At 39.0% G+C, this 25,926-nt stretch overlaps 1 protein-coding gene across 2 annotated transcripts; it reads left to right on the top strand.

Moving 5' to 3' along the window:
• The first annotated feature begins 223 nt into the window (after positions 1-223).
• On the top strand, positions 224-25,346 carry LOC125327029 (toll interacting protein). 2 transcript variants are annotated; one of them, XM_048305893.1, is made up of 7 exons: positions 224-352; positions 6,907-7,056; positions 9,018-9,200; positions 10,272-10,424; positions 12,400-12,490; positions 16,274-16,294; positions 21,886-25,346. In XM_048305893.1, exons 1-7 carry the CDS (start codon positions 320-322, stop codon positions 22,098-22,100), a joined length of 846 nt encoding a protein of 281 aa, XP_048161850.1. In that variant the 5' UTR covers positions 224-319; the 3' UTR covers positions 22,101-25,346. The 2 variants fall into 2 exon arrangements, with proteins under 2 accessions (XP_048161850.1, XP_048161851.1); XM_048305894.1 differs by lacking the exon at positions 16,274-16,294 and having other exon boundaries at positions 227-352.
• Positions 25,347-25,926: the final 580 nt, after the last annotated feature.

Genomic DNA, 25,926 nt, shown 5'->3' with positions numbered 1-25,926 from the left:
CGCCGCAGCGCCGCGGCGACCCCTACCGGCCGCGGCGCCCCCGGCAGCGCCGCGCTCCCTGCGGCGGCCGCAGAGCGGGACAGCGCATGCGCGGGACGGCTCCCCGCCCCTCGCGGTACGTGAAGAGGCGCGTGCGCAAGAGGGCGCCGCTGCGCTGCCCCGGGGGCGGGGCCGGGCGGGTCAGGTGACGCGGGGCTCGCGCTGAGTGACGGGCGGCGGGACCGGGATCTCGGTTGGGAGCGGCGTCGGCGGCCTGGCGGGGCGGGAGGAGGACGGGGAGGAGGAGGAAGGGTCGCGGCCCCGGCCCCGGCGAGGCGCCATGGCGACCACCGTCACCACCCAGCGGGGCCCGGTGAGTGCTGTGGACGCGGCCCCGCCGCCGGGCCCGCTCAGGGGTATCTCCTGTTACCGCTCGCCGTGCTGGGCGGGTGAGGCCCGTCTTGGAGACCCAGATGGGCCTGCCCGGCCTCTGCCAGGGCCCCTGTGGGAGGGAGACTCCGCGTCTCCCACCCTGCCGCAGCTCCGGCCGCGCTGGAGGCGGGAGAAGAAAAGCCCTCTCATCTTCTCTAGGCTGCCGGGGTGCGGGGGAGGGAAGTCTGCCTCGTCTCCCGGTTCCAAAGCCTGCGAAGAGGCTTTGGGGAAGGGGAGGGGAAAATCCCTCCTAACTGCGCGGAGTCCTTGAGGCGGCTGTCCTGCCCGTTCTTTGTCCAGAGGCCTTTCCAAGGAGGGAACGACTTACACTGAACCGGAGATAAACCGCTTTCCCTTGGAAGCAGAGCGTAGCTCCCTGTGCTCGCGGCTCGGCGGGGCACGGTCGGGCCGCTGTCCCTGGAGCTGCCGCCTGAAAGCTGGAACGACGCATCCAGTGTACGATGTAGGCGTGCGTGTTGGACGGGAGCTGAGCCGTCGTAAAACTAATTTACCAGCCTTCTGGGAGGTAGTGCTGACAGTTTATTGGGAATATGTTAGTGTCTGGTTTTGCCCAGGGTTAGTCGTACCTCACATCGGGGTGTCCTACATGTGTGGTGTTACAACATTAGCTTTCGGCAGATACGCTGTTCCTTTCTGTTCCTCCTCTCTGAAAGGATCTAGTAGTCATTGACAGTATGATACTGCTTTTGGTGAAACGAGGGTTTTTTAAAAAAACAATAAATTTGCACTGCTGTATTTTTTTATGTAGAAACAGCTACTCTTTTTTTTTTTATCTATGCAGTCTTGTAGAAAGAACAGCAAGGTGAATTACTGCTAGTCTTGAAAAATTGTATTGCTGTCAGTTATCTTATGACAGTAATATGATATGGTCATCAATTTTATTCATTAAAGTGCCTTATTTGTCTTTATCATAACTGCCTAGTCTTTCTTGAATGTTTTAAAGGAGCTACATCTCACCCTTAGAATGTTACTCCTCTAGATGTCTTGTTCTAGAATTTCCCAGGTACTCCTGTATAATCTCTTTGCAATCTTTTGTTTCCTAAACTTGATTGAAGCCTGACCAGTGGAAAGGCATATGATGATTTATCTCATGCAAGTTTAGGTTTCTGGGCCTCAGGTTTTGGGGTTTTTTTTTAATATGTTCCTAGTGTTGTTGTACATGCTTTTCTTCCTTACCCACTTTAGAGATTTGAACGTTTTCAAATGAATGAAATATGCAATTATGCATATTAAGCGGCCATTCACAGCTGGGGGTGTTGATATGGTACATGCCAGCCTTTCTTAATTCTCTCCAGGGAGGAAGATAGAATTCTACTTGTTTCCATATATGCAACTGCATTGCAAATGAATAGCCACTAAATGGTGCTAAAGGATTGGGAACCACTTTTTTCTGTATTGCTGGAGAGAACAGTTCAGTCTTTCTGTTTGAACAAGCAGTAAAATATTCAAGGTTGTTTCATGTGGGTAAGAAAATAAAGTGGGCTGTTGCTAGTCTTATACCTGCATTTTCTGGTTTGTGATGCTGCTTACTTGGCGCGCAGTTAAAAGTTCTGATTGCTATTTAGTTTTCCAGATGAAACAGAATTCATCCTGTCTGTTACTGTAAATACTCTGCTAGAACATAGATATCTCTGGCCCTTTTCAGGATGTTATGGAATTAGCATATTTTCACATTTTGTAACCTGTTGTGAGCAAAACAGCTTTTTAAATCTAAACTGTAACTGAATATGTAAGGGCTGCTAAGTAATATCTTTTACAAGTGAGAGTATTAATAAATAGTTTGACCAGGCTTTAGATTAAGACTGAGCCACCAAAACTTTGTGGTTCCTTAGCTAGTGAATCATACCCAAAATTACTCTCCATGGTTATCCACCATGCTGGCAAATATGTCAGGTCCTTCAACATTACATCAAGCACCAACTGCATAGATTTCTGCTCCTAATTTTCCTAATAATCACTACTCTGATGAGTAATGACTCTGATGAGTTTTTTCTTGAGACTCTTCAAAACTTTTTATGGGCCCTTGTCAAAAGTTCCTTTCCAGCTTTCTTGTAGGCTCCTTCAGGGACTGGGAGGTGCTCTGTGGTCTCCCTGGAGGCTTCACTTCTCCAGGCGTAGACACAGATGTCATATGGATACTCATTCTGTCTTTAATTTTTAACTCGTATTTGTATACCATAGTTCGTGCCATACTTTGCAGGTATTTTTAACCCTTCCTTTTTTCCTGTGAGATCTGCTCCATTTCAGTTCAACAATTGAGATCTCCTTTCTTTTTGTGTTGCACCTCAGAGGAGAACCTGGGTCTGTTTCTTAATGACTTGCTCACAGAGACCAGAAAGCTGCTACAAGGTGCATTCTAACTTTCTTCTATTCTAAGCAAATCCTCAGCCTGTCCTCACAAGTGCTTCAGCCCTTTTCATGGGCCTTCTTGGTGGGTCTTTGCTGGGCTCCCTGAAGTTCATCATTTTTTGTGTACTGTTGGGCCCCAAACCATCGCAGTGTTCCAGGTGTGGTCCAGCAGTTGTTTCCTTTCCTCAGCCCACTGGCTGGATTCTTGTTGATCCAGTGTAGTCTTCTGTTAGGATTCATTGCTGCAAGAGTCCTCTGCTCATCCATGTTTTGCTTGCCCTCTACCTCTGTAGAGATACAGGCAGTCCTGCCAGTTGTTCTCCAGTCTGTTCTGGTGCCAGGGATTTTTCTGGCCAAAGTACAGGTCTTTGTGCTTGTTGAAATTCATGAGATTCCTGCCAGTGAATTCTTCTGTCTCTCCGGTTGGTACTGCTGTCAATTATACCAGTCATTTCTCCCAAAATTTAATGTCATCCTCAAAACTGGTAAGGATACCTTCTGTCTTCGCCTTTGGTTACTGAGGAAAAATATTAGACACATAAGTTAGTTTCAGTACAGACCTCTGAACAGCTTTACTTTTAACCAACCTCCAGTGTCGTTAACCACTGAATTTCATCTTCTGAGCTCAGTGCCTCAGCCAGCTTTTCATCCATGCAGTAGTCCACCCAATTCAGATTGTAATGATCCAGCTTTGATACCTTCTGCACTTTCCTTAGTCATACATTCTTGTATTGGAGAAGGCAGATGGCTCATCAGCTTTTTATTCTTTTAAAGCCTTGGTAAAGACTGGCTATTCCTAGTCCCCATTTGGTTTTTTTCCTTCATGTGTCAAGGAATGTCTTCCAGAAGCACTTGCTCCATTAATTTCTTAGTGACTGAGGTGAAGCTGACCTGCCTGTGGTTCCTCAGGTCATCCTTCTTGCCCTTTGGAAAGATGGGTATGAGATTTGTCTTTCTCCTGTTATAGGGGAGTTCCTCTAATCTCCATGACCTTTCAAAGGTGTTAGAGAGCAGCCTTGAACAAATATCAGCTCTTTCAGGACCTCTGGATGCTTCCTATCTGGTACCAATTTTTTCTTCAGGGTGCAAAACATAGAATAATAGTTCAAAATTCTGTCTCATTCACTTTTTCTTTCTTAAAGACAGTAAAACTATTTAAAGGAGAATAGTAAGAACTTTTTTGAGTAGTTAGGTGTTTAAAGCTCTTTGATGTTTTGAAGAAGTTTCATGTTAGACTTCCTTGGTAATTGCTAGTGTGGAAACCTTAATTATGGTTCCCTGAGTGTCGGGGTAAATGTTTCTGTAACTTGGGGCATTTGTGGCTGTCCTTGGCTCTGTATCCCTTTCCCTCCTTTACACAGGTGCCAGAACTTGCAGGATCAGTGAGTTAAGTGTTCTGACCACTTCCCTCCCATTCCCTTTACCCCCAACCCTTGTTTCACTTTCTTCTGATCAGGCCTCTACACTGACCCACTTTACAACTCTCTGGCACCATTTCATGTTGCATAAGAAACAGGAAGGTGAGACCGAGACAGCCCCATCCTCAGTTACATCAAATAGCTGTAGAACATCACACCACATTCAGTTTCAAGAAGCTGAGATGCAGTTTTTGTACCTGCAGTACTCTGCTTTGAAGATCCACAAAACTACCTCTTAGGTGGTTGTAGCAGATGGGAAGGGCAATACTATTCTGTTTATAGATAATCCATATTTATGATAAGCAATGCTGTCAATAAAGTTTATTAGGAAGTGATTATAAGACAGTCTTATTTTTTAATGACTGCCTGCTCAACATTTGTCTTCTGAATTGTGTCTGTCCTATCCCTGTCCTGTTCCTAAATGGAATTAATTTTTTGTTCTGCAGCTAGTGACAGAACACGCTTGAATGTCACATTCTTTCTGAAGTGCTCTTATAGTAGAGGGAAGTGCGTTTGTTTCAAAGTGGTTGTGGAGTAGGATCAGTGACACAAGCTTGTCGTATGTGTTCTCCTTGCTGTTAAAATAAAGACTGTGGTTGAATTCTGGTTACATAACTTTGTATTTTTAATTCAGGTTGGGAGGTGGCAATTATGTGCCTGCTTTTGAATGTTTTGAGGAAGATGTAAATTGACCTGTTTTCTTTACAGATAAAAAGATTGAATGATACTGATTTGTCTCCATCAATGTGGAATCAGCTGATAATTAGCTTAAGAACATACTGAGTAGTGTATTTCCTTCAATAAGCACCTCTCCTAGATATTTTACAGGCTATATCACCAGGACTTGTGAACCAAATATTAGTCAGAGCTGAACGCAGAAGATGAGTGTGTCCTGTTACTCACTCTTCCCTTTTGGAGGGGTTTACCACTCAGATCTTTTGAGAACTTAGTAAATACTGGATGGTTTTAGCTTCTATGTATGTCAGTTTTGTAGTTCTAGGATAAGAATGTGGCTTTGTGTGAGGTAACTGAATAACCTAGAATCAGCTTAGCTCCTGTAAGAAAACTTTGGTCTCCTTTATGGACTTCTTCCCCTTTGGACTTCAGTACAGAGACTAGTTTGTTTATTTATTTTGGAGCAGATATTGGCTAATTTATATGAAATAAATTCTTGTTTAATAATAATAATAATTATGATTTCTACAAATAATAAATGACTTCTGTTGTGATTGGCTTAAGTTTTCCAATATCCATGTGAAGATGGTGGAGACAAAAGAGGCTATCCTGTTTTCTGGGAGTTTGACAGAGGGAGCTTGCATAATATGGAAATGGGATTTCAGGGGTGCAGCCATCAGTTCTGACTTTGGGAAATGTTTATGATATCTATTCCTAGAGGTGCTAATAATACCAGATTTTAAACTCTCTGGAGGACCAGGGTTGGAGGGGGACCTGCTGTGTTGTAAATGCCATTTCCTTGCTAATTCTGGGGCCATTTCAAATCTTGCCTAAATGGATTATGTTTTATTTTAAAATGATGCATATTCCAGTGAGAAGGCTATTACAACACCATGTCTCATTGCCAGCCAAACTTAAATAAGCTTTCTTTTATTATTAACTTCTAGCTTAGTTTTCTCCCTCTCTGCCCCTGTTTTTTCTTCCCACTTCTTAAAACTTCAGCTTCTTAGGTTTTTAATTGTAAAATTTTAAGGTGCTTGTAAGCAAAACTAATTCCCTTTTTATTCTGCTTCCCAATAGCCCAGCAGCAGGCATTCAGTGCTTCCTCCTGAACTTTTCAGATAAACTTCCTTTCTGGCATGTGACCCCTACTGTTGCTAGGATCCTGAAGCTCTCAGATAATCATACAAAATAGTCATACATGTGATTTGGCAAGAGCTGCAGTTTCTGTCTCCAAGATGCAATCTTGACATGCAAATGCTGTCTAATCTTGAAAAGCTATGTCCTTAAGGCCTGTTAACATCTTAAATTATGTTCTGTAGGCATGCATCTGCCAGATACATGATTGAGTAATCTTGCTTGGGATTACAACATGAGAAATTGCATTGTCTTTTGTCTTGATGAGGTAGACAGTTCTGTATTAAATACATAAACCACTCTATAGACAGCAGAACTGGGGTACATTAACTTAACAGAACAAAGCATTCTGGGGGAAGCTTTTCAGTCACCGTAAGCTGGAATGGAACCTAGGACTTATCCCACCATAGGGCTCCTTTCGTTTCTTGTCCAGCAGGCCCACCAGCCTCCACAGAAATCCTGGTTTACAGTCTGTCTTGAGGGTGACTGTGGAAGTGACCTTTCAGATGAAAATGCTGCGCTGTGTCTTGGCACAGGAATGATTGGATACAGCGTGGGTGATGAATAAGTGAAAGAGCTGGATGCCATCAGATACCATACGTGAATGTGATTTAAAACTTAGTGGTTCTGACTTTTGTATGGACTACTTAAATGTTTAGTTGCAGAGCAGCTTTGGCTCTCTGTCGTACTTCTTTTCAGAGGCTTATGTTGGAAATAAGTGTTTTGAAAAGGAGAACATTTGCTACATGAGTTGGCGATTTTGTCATTTAATTAGTTCTTTGTTCATGCTGTCAAAACAAGACTAAATTCTCCTTAATTTGTTACACTTTGATTTATAGTCATCTCTTTCTCATTATTAAAGTTTTTTTTTTTTTTCCTCTCTTTCTTTTTTAAGGTATTTGTTGGTGAGCTGCCTCAAGATTTTCTTCGCATTACCCCCACCCAGCAGCAACAGCAAATCCAGCTGGATGCCCAGGCAGCTCAGCAGCTACAGTATGGAGGAGCAATGGGTACAGTAGGAAGACTCAGCATAACCGTAGTACAGGTATAAATGATGCCATCTTTGTACAATTAAGTAATTTTAAATAATTAATGTAAAATTTTTAATTGGTGGACACAAAAAGATTCTATGTTGGAATTTGAATTACTAAATTACTTGTAAAAGGGGAGTAAGTAATTCTTAAAGATTTTATAGCTTCATTTTCCTGTACATCAGCATTTTGTCCAGTTTCATGTTTCATCGCTGCCTGGTGCAGCAATTTCCTGTAAACCTTGCTATTGTAGCACATAATCAAATAAACTTGTGGGGTTTTTTGCAGTGAACAGGTTTCTTTGAAAACTTCTATTCAGGGGCTTCCTGTAGTTCCTGTACTTTATTGGAAGACATTAGTAATTCTGAGAATATTATAGGGAATTGCAGTTCCCTTATGTATTTTTCCACATCCTTCTCCTCAAAGCTGTTCTCCAGCCAGTTGGTCCAAAGTCCTATTGTCATATATATTGTTTTTCCTTTGTTGAACTTCAAGATTCCTGTCTGCACACTTCTCTTAGCCTGTCAGGGTCCTTCTGAATGGTAGTACAACAGACAGGAGATAGTCTTCTCTACCTGTTTAGGAATTGGTGCAGGAATGCTATGGAATCTTGGCTGCCTATTGAGATGTAGCATTCTGGATAGGAGACTTGCCATGGTATAGTTAACCAACAGAAAATGAAAATCTGGTTGAAGTGTTCTGTATTTAAATATGTGTTGATAAAGCATATCAAACAGCATCCCTTAATTCTGTTACTAATAAACTGATGGAAGATCGGAAAAAGTTTCTGAGGAGATAATTTGTTGCTTTTTTTTCATGCAGATATATTGGGGTGGTGGTGAATTTGTCTAAGCACAGCTGATTATCGCCTTTCTTTTGCTAAAGGTTTTGATAAACTGTCTAATCCCACAATTCCAGAGTATAGTGAGTGCTTAATTTGGATGCCTGCTTTCTTACTTTTAAGTCCACATTTGCAAGAAACAGTTTGAGACCTTTCTCACCAGCTCTATGTATGAATTGATGAACCCGCATGTTCCCTGAAGGAGAAAAGGGCTTTCGAAGCCTGAGGTGCAGCCTTTGTGATAAATGTTACACAGTGCACTGCTTCAACTGTTGGGAATTCTGTAAACATCCTGTAGGTGAGAAATGCCCTGGGGCACCATAGTTTGTCATTTGTCTTACTATAATAAGAGCTATGGGCTGCTTACAGGTCAAAGGAACAGCACATCCAAAAAGCCCAACTTCTGCATGAGCACAGCTGTGTAGCAATGTTCAGTGTCATGTTCAGGACTGTCATCACCTTATTTTGTTCTAGTCTTCTGATGTTATAGCAAAAGTATGTTGGGTCTCTTCTGATTCTATACAGCATGTGTTTTTATAGTAGTGTTAGGACTTAAGTTGTCCCCTGAATTAACTACTAGTAAATGCATAGGCTGAAATGAGTGGTTAATCACTTAGAAACATACCATCTACTATTACTAGTTTACCTCAATTGAACTGCTTTTGCAGGTTATGCTTTTGGATTGTGTGATATTCTTGAAGGTACTGCACTTCTGTATTTCATCCTTTGAAAGAACTTAAGTGAAAGAGGACAGTCTACCTATGACATTATACTTGTGATTGTATGTTGGGGATCAGATACCCAGGGAAAAATTGAACTTGTTACAGTGTTCTTGTAATCATGTATCTTGTGCTTTGGTATGAAGTAATTTATTTTAACTACAGCGAAGATGTGTATTTTCTACAATAAACGGGTTAAAAAGATGTTCCGTTTTCAAGGTCTCCCAGACATTTAACGATATTACTGGTTTATGTTTTAATGCTGTTTTTCTTTATTTTTTTTCCTCTTTCCTCTCTGTCACAGAATTTAATCTAGTCGTTTGTTCAATATTTGGTTCTTATTGTGAACTAATAGTAATTAACTTCTCAAATTAATGTCAATATTATGCACTTCCTGGGTTTCTTTTCTTTTCAGGCCAAACTGGCAAAGAATTACGGAATGACGCGCATGGATCCGTATTGTCGAATACGGCTGGGATACGCTGTGTACGAAACTCCAACAGCACATAATGGAGCCAAGAACCCCCGCTGGAACAAAGTTATTCAGTGCACTGTTCCACCGGGTGTGGACTCCTTTTATCTAGAGATATTTGATGAGGTTAGAACTGCTCTATATTTTTTCTACCCCTCCCCATCTCCTGTTTGGACTGAGGTTTAGGTGAAACCTTGCAAAAAAGGATTGAGTTAGCACAGGCAGTTCCTTAGCCATGTTCTCTGGGAGATGACAAAAATTTTTCAGAATTCCAAAAGCAGCAATGCATAAAGCTTTATTCTTCTCCAAGAATGTCAGAACTGTTACTTGTCCTTTGATAGCTGATAAAGGGGCATTAGCAGGCTTGCCTTCAAAGAAAGAGAAGCAAAAGATATCTGAGTGCTATTTAAGCTCCTCTTGGCTATCAAAATGTCCTGTAGCCTTATATCCTTCACTGTCCCTATTAAAAATAGCCTGTTGTACAATGCTGTTTTACTTGAAAATTCTTCAGTGCTGTTCTAACCTAGGAAGAACTTGGAAGCTTTCCCAAGCTTGGAATTCCTGAGAATAAAACTGTCAAATACAGACTATGTGTAGTCCCTAGGATTTATTAGGCAAAACTAAGAGGCTACAGCCTAGGCTAAAGTTATGGTTTGCTTTTTTTTTTTTTTTCTGCCTCTCTCGCTGTGTGTAGTAAAGCATGACAGTACAGCAACTGTGTGGTCATTACACAAGTGAGGCTTTTGGATGCTGCTTTGTGGGCTTAGTTAATTGGTTCAAGTGTCTGTTTCATTGCTGTAACAGGGGGGCAGATCAGTAGTTCTATCTGCTGGAGTTCACAGCCTGTCATAGTAAACAGAAGCTGTTTACGTTCATGTAATGGCCTCTGATATGATGTCATGAGATTCACACAGCCGATGATGATGATAGGATGCTGTATTTCTAGAGCATTCTGCTTCAGGTTTTCAATTTCTTGTTATTAAATATCTGCAGTCAATCTATAGTCCCACTTAGTGTCCTTCATCCTTGTTGGAAAGCAGATGGCCAAAATATTTATTGACACTTTAGTAGTTTAAAAGGGAATAAAATTAACAAAGTTTAATAGCATAAAACTGAAGTGTTAGTCAAGGATAATTTTAAGTTTGGGTTTTTTTCCAGGACACTTAATTTGGTAATATTTTTCAAATTATATTTCAGAGAGCCTTTTCAATGGATGACCGCATTGCTTGGACACACATTACAATTCCTGAGTCTCTGAAACAAGGAAATGTGGAGGATGAATGGTATAGCTTGAGTGGAAGGCAAGGTGATGACAAGGAAGGAATGATTAATCTGGTTATGTCATACACGGTAAGCCGAGTTTGGGATGGGAAGGGAGAAAAGGTTCTTAAGTAGTGGGAGGGAGATATTTTAGACTGAAGTAGATCTGTTGTACCATACTGGGTGTTTGTGTGTATTGACATTTAAAATAATTATACCTAACTTTGGGAATAGCAGTCAAAAATACTTGTAAAGGCAATAAATACTTTGTGGTGAGGTGGAAAATGGGTATTTATCTTGTTTTGCATTACAAAAATTCAGCTTATTCCTGTTGTTGAGGTACACACTGAGAGCAGGTAGTGGGTGTGCAGCTGCAGTGGGAGCTGCAGGTTGTGCACTGGGTGGAAGACATGGTGGGAGCCCCAGGAAAGGGACCATGACCTATTGCTGACCCTTTGCACCACAAAGGGCAGAGGGACCTATGGCACGGGCCAGGTGACCGGGGACTTGGACACAGCAGGAGCCAAGGACTCAGCAGGGAGACCCCAGACTGTCACAGGCATGGAGGGTACAAAACCCAGGGATTCCTTTGTTGAGGGTCTGTCCCTAAAGGCACCAGCTCGAGCTGTTTCTGCATTACTGCACCATGATTAAATTGTTTTAAGGATCCAGACATCTGAGACTCTGCCGTGGGGAACCCAGGGTTGGGCTGGTAAGGAAACCCTGTCTGACTGTGTGAGTGTGGGGTGTGCAGGGAACCAAGAGGGGCACCTGTGGGGCACTGGAGCCACCCACTGCAAAGGGGTCTTGGTCTCAGTAGTTACAGACTGGAGCGGCTGCAAGAGTGGCTCCTGGATGGTCAGACAGGAAAGTTTCCTTAACACTGTGCTACTACACGTATAAAAAAGAAATCCTCAGCCAAATGGTCCATTGTCATTCCTAATTTGATAATAATAATTTTTAAAAAGCTTTGTGGACTCTAATCTTTAAAAATTCATGTCAGTTTAAAAGCAAAGTAACATAAACTCTTCTCTGTCTTAAGTGTTTCTTGGGCAGTTTGAGTGCTCTTTCAAATGACATCTGTGGCGGGAGCACACGTGCTGCCTGTGCCGCTGCGGCGCGGACCAATGCTCGCCAGTGCTGCCCAGTCACGCTGCGTGCGGCCCCGCCACAGACATTGTTTTTCATTTCCATTCTTGTTCATTTGGTGCTACTGGTCATGAACTGCAGACTTATGCTGGTTTGTTTAGCAGCTCCTGGAGTGTTCTCATCTGTCACCTTTGTTTCAAGTAGCTGTTGGCTAACGTGTAGCACGTGCAGGCGTGAATGCTTCCTACTGCACTTGTACATCATCAGAAGTTCCAAGCTGCTGTTGAGTGAACAGATGTTCCCTGCTGTTTAAAATTCACATTCTGCCCCAGATCTGAACAGTTGTTCCACTACCCCAGGGAGAAAAGAGTTTATAATTAACCTTGAAAACTGTCACTCTCTGGATGTACTGTACATAATAGTCAATATTTTCAAGGATCAAACTGAACTGAAATATAACTGAAGTTATTGTGGTAGTAAAAGGGAATGGAGTTAATTTGATATTTTGTTTAAAGCACTGGTTTACTTGAAAAAATAATTTATTTAAACTAAAATTTGCTTTGAGGAGCAGTGTACTGCTTTTAAAAGTGAAAAATAAGAATAAAATTCAGATTTTGTCTAATATTTAATTTATGGTGAGTATGTTGTATATTCATTTCACAGGACTAAGGCATGAAAGATGATTAAACCTGTATTTTAAAATAATTCACTTCAATAACAACACTTCACTCTTGCGAAAGGCTAGTTTGACATGTTGTGTTTTTATTGATTCACAGGCAAATTAATTGTCATTTGAAAGATGGTAGTTCCGTTAGTTTGCCAGGGATTTTGTTTACTATAGATTAGCACTCAGCATAGTCATATTGTACTACTGAACATGGATTTGCAATGTAATGACTTGTTTGCAAACATTTTTAATTCCTGGCATTTTTTTGCTGTTTCCTGAGTTGTTCTAATCTGTGCTTTTTCTGTCAAGTCTTTGCCAGCTGCCATGATGATGCAGCCCCAGCCAGTGGTTCTGATGCCCACTGTATATCAGCAAGGAGTTGGATATGTGCCTATAGCAGGTATGTTTTCTCTCCTTGAAGACTTTAAAACTTCCAGACGAAGGGTTTTGCAGAAATAAATACCAAATTACTCCTCTTTTTGCAGAATGTAAAGGAAGCTTTAAATGATTTTTCCTTAACCACTTTTTCCATGACATATTTTTATGAGAAGAGGGAACAAATTAAGTGCAGGTCTGTCTTCAGTCTTGCACCCTGGAGCTACATGAGTTTTAATAAATGGATTAAAATGTCTATCAAGTTGTGAAGGCTTCTCTTTCTGAGTATTTATTTTAGACTTTGATCACGTCACTGAATTGCTGTCGAGCAGGCTGCACTCTTAATGTGTGCTTACTTAAATGGTGGCAAGTCGAGTGTGAAGCTCTTTGCACTTGAGAAAGTGCCCCAAATGAATTGTGCTGTTGGACCTGCAGCTTCCATAGCCCATAACAGGATTAATTTTTCTGTGGTCTTTGAAGATGCTTTGTTGGAAAGAAACATGCTACACAGCATGTGAAGTATTCACAGCTCAGTGAATTAAAAATGTTAGGGAGCTCTGAGATAGCTCTTTTTGATGTGTTTACATAACTACAGCAGCTGTTGTCAGTGCTTTTTAGTTGGTTCAAAGAGAGATTTGACTTGTAGAGAAAGATGTGTTAACTTAGGTTTTGTAATTTTTCTGTCAGAGATGAAAATTTTAAAGTATGTAAATAAGCTTGAATTTGTCCTACTTGGGGAACTGATAAATCAATTTCAGTTGAGTTTGTTTCACATACAGCTCCCAGTTTGTTGTATGGATATTTATTCAGTAATAGGTGTACTTTTTAGGGAAAATAAGATAAATTTGCATATTTTTAACTTCTTTGTGTGCAAGTGTATGAATGAAAGAGTGTGTGGGACATAATTGCAGTGCTAAGGGATGACACAACAGATACATATATTTTCTTTTTCTTTTGTAAGACTAGGAGATGATTGAATTTAAAATGACTAGGGAATGATTGAATTTAAAATTCCACTCACTGTAAAAACAAACCTCATCAACAGAAGACTGGATATGTAACTTAGAAATCATACCTCCTGTTTCATTTTTACAGAGTTAAGTTACTGCAAAATATGGAAAAGTTGGGCTGCATGCTGTATTCCCTAATGAAAACATGCTGTTTGCTTCATTTAAAGTGCTTTTTTAATCTCTGTAGCTATCTCTGTAGCTGACTTTGCTAGTGAAGTGCTTTGAACTGGAGTGTACATTCCAAAGGGTGATTCTATTGTGGTAAACCAGACCTTCTGTAGTGAACTTCAGACACAGTCATCTTGTGTATAGTTAAAAGATCTAATAGAAAGTGCTAGCAAATTTCTTTTATAAGAATAAATCAAAATGAGAATATTCATATTACAAAATTTCTGTGCCAGAGTATAAACAGAAGAAATGAAGCGAAGATTAGTTTAATGTAGAATTGAAACTAGACATAGCACTGAACAGATAAAACTGATAGAAGACCTTCAAACGTACTGTTCAAGTACTGGATGTTCGGATCTTGATGCTCTGTAAATTACTTGACAGTATTTTCTACGTGGACAAGTGAAGAAATAAGGGATAATTTGCAAGTGATAGTAATGTCTGACATTTTAGCATCTAAGAATCTGGGGTCTATATGGTGGAGCATTACCCTTGTACCAAGGTCCAGCATGGTTGTTCTAATTGCTGCTATAATACTATTCTGTATTAAAAATTCCTCCTGCACCTGTGACTTGTATTTTTAAAGCATTGCAAAGTTCCACCCCTGGATTTGAACTCTTCTTTTGTTCTGGGAAAGCTCGGGTGTACTTCCCTTGCTCCATAAATGCCAAACTTTTTACAAGCTACCTTTGACCTACATTTGGTATTTTTTAGTCTTTTTAAGTATTATTGTGCTTTGTGTTTGCCGTTCTAGAATTTCTGTGGACATCATGAAAATTTCCCAAAGCACTGTGAGTTCTAAAGCTTTGACTTACTCACTAATCAATGACCCACTCATAATAATTAGATGGATGTTAAGGTTTGGAGTTGCAAAGTCACTTGGCTGCGGAATATTTTTACTGTTGCATACATTTAATGGCTTAATAAAAGTATTTTCAAATTATAAAAGGAAATAATAGTGCATCTTGGAAGACATCTTGGAGTTCTTTGAAATACTTTCTGTATACTGAACTAGTCTGGATAGTCTGAATCTGTCTGGATTGTGTAAACTCTTTCAGAAAGGTGCATGCAAGATGCTGGCCTTCCCTGCACAACTGAACTGTTTTTGTCTTCTGGGCCTACTCTGTTTGCACATTTCCTTTGTAACACTGTACAGCGTTTGCTCTCTTCCTTTTGAGACTTCAAGAAGGGTAATGGTTGAACATCAGTATGCTCCTGCTTTGCCTTGTATTTTTAGTTCAGGTTTTCTACCTGTGCAGCTAAATTAATGTAGTGAGTAAACATATTTTGCTTTTCCTTCTGAAGAGTGGAAGAGCATCATTGAATAGTTTATTACATTTGAAATGGAGGAGATTCTGCTGTAGAAGACTGTCAGAATCAAAGCCTTATCTATGATGGAAATAGAGTGGGTGAACTAAAATGCTTATCCGGACAGTTCAACAGTTATTTGTTAACTGTCCAAAATAACTGTGCTTTAAAGAGAGATGGTTGAGTCAAATTTAGATGTGTAAAAAAGGTCAAGCTGTTTTTCTGTAACAGAAAACTTCTGTTCAAAACTAACCTTCTAATTAACTAGCCTTCTAGTTAATGCTGAAGCAGCTAATTCACACTCTCTCATACAAGCTGAGGTAAACAATAGAAGCAAGCAGTTAGTCACTGTGGTAAGCAAATGAACACAAGTAATGCTCATTTCCTCACATTTGATGGTAGATGGAGCTGTGTTAAGAACAGAAGTGGCTGCGGAATATTCTTGCACCATGGTAATTAATTGCAAAAAATTTTTAATTGAAAACTTCTGACGACAGCACTAGTTGCTACAAGCTATAGCTGCTGTAGTTGATATATCTGTGGATTGGGTATGCAAACATTAGAACTTTTGAACCCTGCTGTTCTTCTAGAAGCTGAGTTTATCTACCACCTCTTCCTGTTTCTTTTTCTAAAGATTACTTAATTTAAACTGTATAATATTGTGATATACTGGTGTTTGCAGTATCTTCTTGTAGTGAACAGTACCAGAGATAGTGAGCTTAAAAAATGTTAGTTCAATAAGCTTATATTTCTTATAAGCTAAATGTTAATGGGATAAATAGGAAACTTGTTTTTATTCATTTTATGAACTCCCATGTTGAAAGAATGTTAAAAACCTGCGTGTTTCAGGGTCCTGTCAGAGTCGAGAATATCACTTTTCATTGAGGCAGGGTTATGTGTGTATGTGCGTTGTTTCTTCTGATGTCCTTAATGAGAATCATAGGTTAGCTTGTGATGTTACTGGTATTTGTTCAGAAAAGCATGGATGTATGTTGTCCTTTGTGGTCTATAAAATATAATCCTTGCTGCAAACACCTGGTGGCTTACTTACTTTGGCAGCATTTCCTCTGATTGTTACTTCTGCATAAACAAAACATTTAGGAAACTTGTTCAGGGTGCTGAAACAAATTAGTTAAGAGACTGGATCCTAGCAGGATTTAGTTTTTTAATATTAGGTAGTATAAGTTTTGCCCAACTACCTCAGTTTATCCAACTTTCACCTTTGGAAGGTAAATAATTAATATCCTTTAAAAAATAGATTAATATTTCTTTCCCATGTCTTATTCCTTTCCCCTTGTCCCTTCATTTTCACCTGTCTTTAGGGCTTGAGTACTTTGCTCTGGGTAAGTTTCCAAGCTCTTTTCTCACTCCCATCCTCATTGAATCAAGAGTCTTTGCATGAACTCACCTACTGCTTTATTTGTTACAGCAGGCTGTATCACAAGGTATTGCCACTTGGTTGTCACAGTAGAACAATTTAATGCATCTTCTGGAAATTATTAGAGCCTTTCTAACCTGTTGGAAAGTCTTTAAAGGCATCTGCTCAGCTTCAAGCTATAATGGTTAAACTGATTGCTAATAACAGTGTTGATGGCTATAATGTGGTGTTATAATATTCATCTGAAGCTGTTGTATGTCAGTGAGCAATACTAGGTGATAGTATTGGTTTTCTAGAAGAGAAACATTATTCTTGCAGTTGTTCTGCTACTGCAAGATTAGTGGAGGAGCAGGTAATGTCGTGGCTTTGTGTAAACTTGAAAAACTTTGCAGTGACACTAAGACAACCTGCCAATTGCCTTAGTCTTAATTTCCTTAATTATTCTTCAAATAAGCTTTCTTTTTAAAAGGTAACGCTTTTTTCATCAGTGCATATTTTTCATGCACTTCTGATTTACATCCATGTCAAGCTAAGTACCTGACTAGAACTCTAAAGGTAAATTATGTACAGGAAATCAATTTTCCTTCATTTTAGACTTCCTTTACTGTGACACTTTTGATTTTGAATTGTGCAAAAATGCTGTGACACTGCTATCTTTGATAGAAGCATTGGTCTTCAATCAAATGCATTCAGAAAATTCTAGAATGACTTCTTGTGAGATACGATGTCATTTCTTGATGCCCTGAATTTCAGAAAGATGCTGCAGATAAAACTGTTGTGGTCGTTGCAACATGTTTTGCTTATTCAGAGCAGTGGAATTTTAGCATTTTTCTGATATTTCATACACTTAATTTTTCTAGTAGTTTGCAAAAAAATGAGATGGCATGCCTGTTTTAGTACTGAGTTTTTTCCTGAAGCAAATATCATTAAGAGCTATTGTGTTTTTTAGAAAAGGGTTACCAATTTCTTCATTTAAATGAAAGAATTCATGCTGAGAAGGTTCCTGAGTTTACTCTGAAAGAGTCTATGGATGGGACAGAATGATAGTGAGTTAAGAAATTCAACATAGGGCACTTGACTGAAAAAGTAAATAAAATTACAAGTGTGTAATGCCTTGTATGCAGTTGTAAAAAGTTTACCCTGTTAATTCTGCTTTGATGCTTTCATTGCTGCTTGTAGCAATTGACTTGCTATTGTTTCATGTATTGGAATGTCACTGCTTATGCTAGCATGTTTGCCATTGCCATTTCACTGAATTGGAAAACAGTGCTCCATTCTTCTGATTTATAACACGTACCTAATATCTGAGCGTAATACAGGAATCCACAATTCTACTAGTAGTGGATTCTTACATTGTTTAGTTCCACTTTTTACCTGTCAGGGATACGAAGTTTTTTAGCTTAAAGCAGCTTTTTACTGAACATTGATAATTTTGAAGCTTATTATAATTTTCTCTAATGACTGCATATGTGTGTCTGTTTGCTAAATTTCAGTGCATAATTCTTGAAGTTCATGCTTAAGTCTTACTTACTGTTTTGTAAATCAGAAATTATGGATGCTTTCAGCCTGAGTGCGGAAAAACCCAAAGTACTCTTAAATTGGTATTTGTATAACTTGAATGTTGAGTTTCATGAAAAGTAAGCATATATCATGGAGGTATTCATTAGAAATCTGTGATACTAACTTCCATTTGTATACAGTGTAGTTGTAGACAGCATAAACTAAAACTGTAAGAGTTGAGAAAATGGGTTTTGAAAATCCTTGGTGAGAAACAATATAGTCAAGAAATTTCTTGTCTTAAATTGATTATTTGTATTGGAAATGCTTTTTGAGTACTGCCTGTGCAGATGTCTGGCTTCATAATTATTTTTGATGAAAGCAGTAAGGAAAACAATGTTCTAGGCTTGATTTTATTTTGGCACTGATAAGACACTGAAACCTTATTGGTAAGATGAAGGATGCTGTGGTACTTGAGAAAAGAGCCTCATGTTTAATTTGCGTTAATACTTAAAACTGACCTCCTATAGGGACAGTTCATACACTGTTTAGGCTGATTGTTGGATAATCTTAGGGTGTTGATGACTTAGTAAAAAATATTGGGAAGTTTATGTTAGAAGTAAAATGTAACTTCTGTTGCTCTGTTCTTTCAGGTACTTTGCAACTTTGGTTTTTTTGAGGCCACACATCTTCTTATGCCCCTTTTAAATGCCTAGATTGTTTGTAGGCAGTGTGAGGAATGAGTTGAGGCTTGCTGAAACTCTAGAAGAGGCAGTCCAAAATACTGCTGGGTTATTGGGTGAAGTGTATTTGCTGGGTTGGTGAGGACTGCCCAGTGGTTTGCCTCCAGGGTGCACACATGGTCTGATTGGCCGTGTGTTCAAACACACAGTGCCAGACAGAACTCCAGGGACCATGGTCCAAAGGCCATAAAAAGCTGTAGAGCCAAGGTTTAGGGTGTTGCAGAAAAGGTGACAGATACCTGTGGTAGAGGTGGGCTGAAGATGGCTGGGTGGAAACATGGTTCCAGTGTGCAGGTAACAAATTTATGAGATTGTGACTCAGTATGAACCTTTTTGAGATGCAGCCTGTGTGTTAGACTTAAAGCTTCTAGGTTCCTTTTTTTTTTCTTCTAATAAAACTTAAGATGATTAAAAGGGGAATTTTAAAATCAAAATTGGAGAACAGATAAATATGGAGGTGTTTACAAGTCAGTTATGAATCCCTTCAGATAGGACAGGAGGCCAAGTTGAGGAAAGAAATAGAAAAGAGTACATCAGGTAAAATCCTGGGTGCAGTGCATGCAGTCAAACTATATTCAATTACAGTACCTTGTCAGCCAGAGTTGATGTTTAGCTCATCCAGCCTTGAATGCGAATTATAATACAGCATTTTTATGCTGGCAGAAAAAACAAGTCACTGGGATGCTAAAACATTTGTTCAAATTAAAGTGAGTATAGACATTTCTGACTAAATAGTTAGAGTGAAGAAAATCTTGACGAGACAAGGTAAGTATTGAAACTGCTCTTTGCTCTTTTTTTTTTAGATGTTAGGTCTGAACAGATAACATAATTGCAATATTTTCAATCACATAAGTACTTCAGTCGTCATGCTAAGAAAGATGAGGCTGCAAAGAGGCACTCTTGAAAATGGTATTTGGTTATACATATGCGTTGTTGTTAAGATTTTTGAGCAGTTAGAATTCAGTAGAAGAGAAGCAGCTTCTGATCTACTCCAGAATAATATATGAAAGCTGGTTCTCAAAGAGTCTTATTTTGAAGATATATAATGGTGATGATGCAAATAGTTCATCCTTTGATTAACTTACAGAGAAGTAATTAAGGTCATAGATAGAAAGCAAACAGGTGAACTGAACAGAGTGTGTAAAAGGAGTGTGTAAAAGGAGTTAGATGCTCAAAGAAAATGTATGCCAAAGAAAATGTATGCCAGAGAATCGTAAGAATTGTGAACTAAAACAGTGAAGTAGATTTCTGCCAAAAATTGGTAGGTCTCCCACATATGGGGATGTGAAAGTGTTAAATTATATATCAAATCTAAACTGGTAATGAGGTTGAGTAACAAGGCTTTTGAAGAACAAATGCGTAAAAAGTTGAGAACTATTTATTTTAAAGAAGCAGAAAACCTAGAATCACTTGTGTAATTAAATAATAATATAAGTATGTAAGGTTGTTCAAGAACACCCAGCTGGAATGTGAGACTACAACAAGTGAAGGAAGTCTTGCTTTCAGAGGAGTGGAGGATAGCAAAGTGAAGTTTCTTCTGAAATCATTTCTGAAGTAACCATTTTGTCTATTGTATAGAATGATTAAAACCCAGGAAGACTAGAATGAACTGCTTTAAACCAAACATGTAACTAGCTAAACTTTAGGAGGAAGTGACATGGTTGTGTAGGAAAAGCCTGTATGTTAAAATTTGTAGGTATTCGAGTATGTAAGAAAGAATGGTGTGATCTGTGTATATCACCTCAATTGCATTTGGAAAATGTTATTTGCTAAGCATTCTTTCTATCATGATATTCTCTTAAAATAAAGGTAATCTTATTGTTTAATAGCTATTTTGAAAAGCTGATGAACAAATGAAAATAGGTGATTATTCATCTAATTAAAGGAGTTGAATCTGATGCACCTCCTTTGGTGAGGTGCATCAGATTTCTTTAAAAAGTAAGTGAGGGAAGGGGACTAAGACAATTTGTCAAAACAAAAAGTCTTAGCAGTTTTCTAAGTCTCTCTGACTGCTGCAGGTTGCAGAAAGATCTCATTGTAATAAAAGGCAAATAAAATTATTTATTAAGTCTGGTGTTAAAGTATGTATAAAGAATAATCTTAACTAATACATATTTGGTGATAATTTCTCAATTTAACCATTACTTTGCATGAACGTCTTTGAATTATTGTAGACTACTCTATAAAAATACCAGGTGAGTAGTCTTTGAAACAATGCATAAAAGAACCGATACTGTAACTTGTTTCTGTCTAGCTGCAGGCAGTTTTCCTTGCCCTACCTTAGAAATTCTACAGGAGAACTGAAGAAGCTAATACATAGAGGAGTGGGACTAAGATAATCAAAGATCTGAAACTACATAGAGATGAAGTGAAATACACAATTTTCAGAAGTGATAACAAAAGACTATAGATATGTACTGTATCTGTTTTCAGTTTTATACTAAGCAAAAGGTGGTGTCTTCAGCAATGGTTCTCTGCTTAATGATAACAGTTATTTCGTGGTGAAAAGGGGATTTTGTCTAGTAATTTCTTTTAACAGGAATAGGAAAACTCATTTTCTAAAACTCTGTAAACTGCCAGCGTTTTATTTTACATGAATATACGAGAAGTTAATGAAAAATGACAGGTCAGATGAACTTTGTCCTTTGGAAGAGAGATGAGCAAAGCAGTGTACGCTCCTATAGGTGTTGCTCTTTTGCCACAGTGCCTTTGCAGGCTGGATGGAACTTCAGCCAGGAAAAACATCTGCTAAAAATTGCTTATTTGTGTGGTCCAGTCTCCTAGCGGACCAAAGTACTTTGCTTTCCTTTGAATGTGCTAGAGATTGCATTCATTGTCTTTCTAAATATCAGCTATATATATTGCTGATGTAAAACCTTTTTTTTTCATCACAACATAAATACATTGGGAACTAAAATAAGAGATGGGGAAAACCAACCATACCTTTCTGTGATGAGCTTAGTGTTTGGTCAGTGAATTTGTGTGAACCTGTTTATGCAAGTTGTACCTGATTTTGAACAGTACCTGTTGCCATACTGTAATTTTTAACTTCTGGAATATAACCTTGGGGAGACAACCTGTTCCAGAAAAACGTTTTCCAGTTGCAACAGTGTAGGTATAATCTCTGCAATCTTTTTCGTCCTCTGGAGCGCATGTTACAATAAACAAATGCTGATGTTGGTGGGTTGGGACAAGTCATGAGCTACATTCGTCTTCAAAATCACTGGGGTTTTTTGTTGTGGGCTTGTTTGTTTTTTCTTTTCCCCCCTACTCATGTATGTTTTGTGGCTTTTCTTCTTCTGTTTTTAACCTATAGGGATGCCTGCAGTCTGTAATCCAGGCATGGTACCAGTGGCAATACCACCTCCTGCGGTCAACCCTCAGCACCTGTGTAATGAAGAGGACCTGAAATCTATCCAGGACATGTTTCCCAACATGGACAGGGAAGTAATCCGCTCAGTGCTAGAAGCTCAGAGGGGGAACAAGGATGCAGCTATCAACTCCTTACTTCAGATGGCTGAAGAATCATAGATGCCCACTTCCTGTGTAGTCCCCGTCCTTGATGCCACTTATTTTTACTTGCCAAGCCAGGGATTTAGCTAGAGGAAGAATTTCTCAACAGCTTTCTGTTAGTGCATCGTGTGTGACAGATTATATCTCTTTTCTCCTTGGATGTTTGGATCTTTTTCTTTCTTTCTCTGTCTGTACATACTCAGTTTAGCTTATGTCCTACAATAGAGCAGTGAAGCATCTTTACTATCAGCTGTGCCCTGTGTGGCTGTATTCTGATGGGGTGGGGAATAATGCCGCTTTGTTTCTTTCTCTCCCCCTTTTCATAAACTTGCTCTTACAAAGTAACTCTATGCAGTACAGGATTTACTCATGTTTGTTAGATGGGGAAAAAAATCTTTCCGTGGAAGATTTGCTCTTTAAACACAACTGATCTGTTAAAAGTATTTAGGTTTCAGCAAGCAGCCTATTTTTGCCAGAAATTAAAGGAGAAACCCTTTCTTATCCTGTGGTGTTTAGTTATTACTGTGATATATTCACACCTTTTGGATGGAAGATGTTTAATTCAATAAGCTAAATTTCTTAGGTTCTGCTGTTGGTATTTGTAATGGGCATCTTCTATTCAATCTAGTCATTGGGCACCAAAGCAATATATCTTCTGGTGTGCATTTGGGGCTTTGTCCTCCCACATAGTGTTGTTATGTATCTGTAAAATCTTAGGAGGTAACTTTTAACTCATACAGTATGTATTGCTGTAGCAGAGAGCAGGACTAAGCCCTAATGTACTCCCACAGTTAATTGCACTCTAACTACGACTTCTGCATTCCCATGGCTATTTCAAAGGATAAGTGCAGAAGGAAAGATACTTATACCTGGAAAATTATTGAAGCCGTAAAGAATTATTTAAGATGTAATCTTACATTAAAAAAGCAAAAATCTACGATCTGGTTATAAGGCTTCTTTCTTAATACCTGTGTTTCAGCAAAGTTATTGCTTTACATTAGTGGGAAAATGATTGTATTTTTCCTGTAATAAGAAATAAGCATGAAAAGTAGCTTCAGGGTCTTAGAATGGCATTATGAATTGCTCAGTGACTTGTTAGACTACAGCTGCTGTAGTCAATTTATTATTATTTGATGCAGATGGAAATAAAATTCTTTGTGAGAGACAATTTAACATATCTGAGTTACAGTCTGATCCTCAGAGGAGGTGTTTGTATTTATTATTAGTGTAATTTTTTCAAATAAGAGTTGATTTTGGAGCTGCAGAATCATACAGTATGCACCAGTTACACCTGTTGGATGAATTTCTGAGGTGTCTGTTTTTGTAAAGTAATGCACTTTAAATAGTATGCACCAATTTATTTTTCCAGTGATGTGCAATGTTGCTGTTTTGTCTCTTTAATGTTTGATTTCAAATACTTTCTACAATAGCCATAGACCTTTATATTTTCAAGAGTTGAAATGAATGTACACTTGAAATCTAGGCTCTTGAGTGATTCATGAGAACATTAAAGCCAGGTTTGGAATAGGGAGTAATGACCCATATTCTCTTCTTCTCCGTACTTTATTTCATGTCCTATGCTTAAAATATTTTCTTAATTATCTGATGGAAAGCTGATTTTACTTCCCCCCTTCCCCCCAAACTACATTTAAGTAGCCTTTAGATAGCACTGGCAGTAGAGCATGAATATTTTTTTTTATCATTAAAAGTAATTCTGAAACTTTTAAAATACAGCGCCAAAAATCATCCCAGTTTCTGACCTTTTAAAGCTGTCTTTCATAATGTACAGTTTTATGTTTTGTTATGAATCCCTTAGCATCTTAAATTTCCCATTGAAAGCATAAGTGTCTTTAAACATCCTCCAACTGGATTTTGAATGATGAAATTCAAGGCTATAATTTCTGTGTGCTGTAGTTGTAGAACTGCCACACTTCTATTTTCTAAAATTAAATGGGTATTCTTCAAGAAACTGGTCTTGCCCCTTCCCTACAGTCATCGTAAATTTTGTGAATGAGTAGGTGTAGAGGCATTAGGTCTTCATAGCACAGTGTTTTGTGACACCATGACCCAAAAGGATGAATGTTGGTAAGGATTTAATGCTTAGATACCTCCAGGAAGAGTCCTGTGCTCTAACTTTTACAAGACAGCATGAATTGCTAGGGATGGACAATTCAGGGAAAATGTACATATTTAAATTTTTATATTAAAACGGTGGGATTCATAATACAGCTTTTCGTAAAAGCAAGTGGTCATGGTTCATCTTAATGGCTGGTAAATTGTACTGCATCCTATTACAACTCCATTTCAAGCACAGAACAAAACCACCTTACAGTCCTAACTGCCAGGAGGGGTAATTCCAAATTTAAGCTAGCCAGGTTTATTCATAAACTGGGCTCTGGCCCTCTGAGGGAGACTCCTGTTCTTAGATATATTTTTGGTGTGTATTTTTTTCCTAGGCAAATGTTACGCAAAACAGGGTACACGTATGTGTTGAAAATTGGATGTAGGAGCAATATAGCCAGTAGATGTATTTCATTATCTTACACTATACTTAAATATTGCTCTGTGGATTTGTCTTTATTTAATTAAGCATTAGAAATGAAACTCTTACATCAAGATGTACTACTTTCTCTTGTTAAAAAGAACAAAATCATAAGCCTGCTCAGCTTTTCAGCATACGTATCCAATTTCCAGTTAAGCTGTTTTTTGTTAGGTTTGAATTGGAGAGAGATGAAAAAAGGCAGGGAGTGTTTACTGACTTCAGGGTCTGTGAAATTAAGATGTTGTAACTGAAAGTCTGTTTCTTTCTTTAAAACAAACAAATCGTCAGTCATGATTGTAGCTTTTGAGGAAATGCTAATGGGGTGCGTTTGATGCTGCTCCTCTGCTCAACAGCTTCCAGCAGCTTGGAGCCAAAGCCAGCTGTATAAGACAGGCATCTGCTAACAGTTAGTGCTCTCAGTATAGTGTGAGTCCTGCCAAGAGCCTCAACTTGCTAAAGGTAGGAACATTTTTTGTCTAGCTAGATCCTTGCAACTTCTCTACTGCTCTTTGCATCTGCTGATGGTACTGAATGGGTTTTTTTCCCCCTTACAAACGTTATGCCTGTTTGGTTGATATGTAATACCGTACAGAGGATGTTTTTTGCTGTAATTATTCTGAAGACATTGTTTCTCTGTATTGGGGTCCAGTGTCCAAATATGTTTCTTGCACTCTAAAGTACATTAACTTTTTCATTCTAATTTAATAAATGTATCATCTGAATGAAAGTGTATTATGTCTCTGTTGGAGAGCACCACAATGCGAGTCTTTGTCTATAGACCAATCTGGAATTCACATTATCAGTTACTGTCTTTTTTTCAGTGTTGAACATTGGTTGGCCAGTTACACTTAATGTGACTGTCTGGTGGGAATAGTAACAGTAAATGCTCAAAAGTACTTTGAGAATTCCTCTACAGGTAGGTGCCTCTTTCTGACTCTTCTAGGGGCTACTTTCTCACGGAAATATTCCGGTGTTGCCGGTCTGGAGGACAGAAGGAGGCAGTAGTGACACTGCATTGTTTGAAGGACAGCAGCACTGGAGGGAGGAGGGAAGAACAGTGTGTGGGTATGGAAGGAATGCTGCAGTGTGAAGGATTGAGGACTCTGGATGAGAGTGGTGTCCAAGTGAAGAGTTACGAAATAGACCTTGTGTGCTATTCCAGTTACAGAAAGAGCTGCCTTTATCTGCTAATATATTATAAATGAATTTGAAAGATTTAGTTTGCATAGCCATCTCTTTCTACTACTGTGGTGGCAAAGCTATCTGGGGCCCTCTTTCTCACTTAACAGCATTACCATGCTC

This window comes from Corvus hawaiiensis, chromosome 6 (assembly GCF_020740725.1).
Source record: "Corvus hawaiiensis isolate bCorHaw1 chromosome 6, bCorHaw1.pri.cur, whole genome shotgun sequence".
Taxonomy (NCBI): domain Eukaryota; kingdom Metazoa; phylum Chordata; class Aves; order Passeriformes; family Corvidae; genus Corvus; species Corvus hawaiiensis.
This window is presented reverse-complemented; position numbering and strand designations above follow the sequence as displayed.

Bases quoted from the DNA above. Each gene is read 5' to 3' on its own strand.
- LOC125327029 (XM_048305893.1), top strand. From the start codon at position 320: ATGGCGACCACCGTCACCACCCAGCGGGGCCCG. The intron at 12,491-16,273 runs GTATGTTTTCTC...ACCTGTCTTTAG, and splicing joins TGGATATGTGCCTATAGCAG to GGCTTGAGTACTTTGCTCTG. The intron at 16,295-21,885 runs GTAAGTTTCCAA...TTTAACCTATAG, and splicing joins GCTTGAGTACTTTGCTCTGG to GGATGCCTGCAGTCTGTAAT.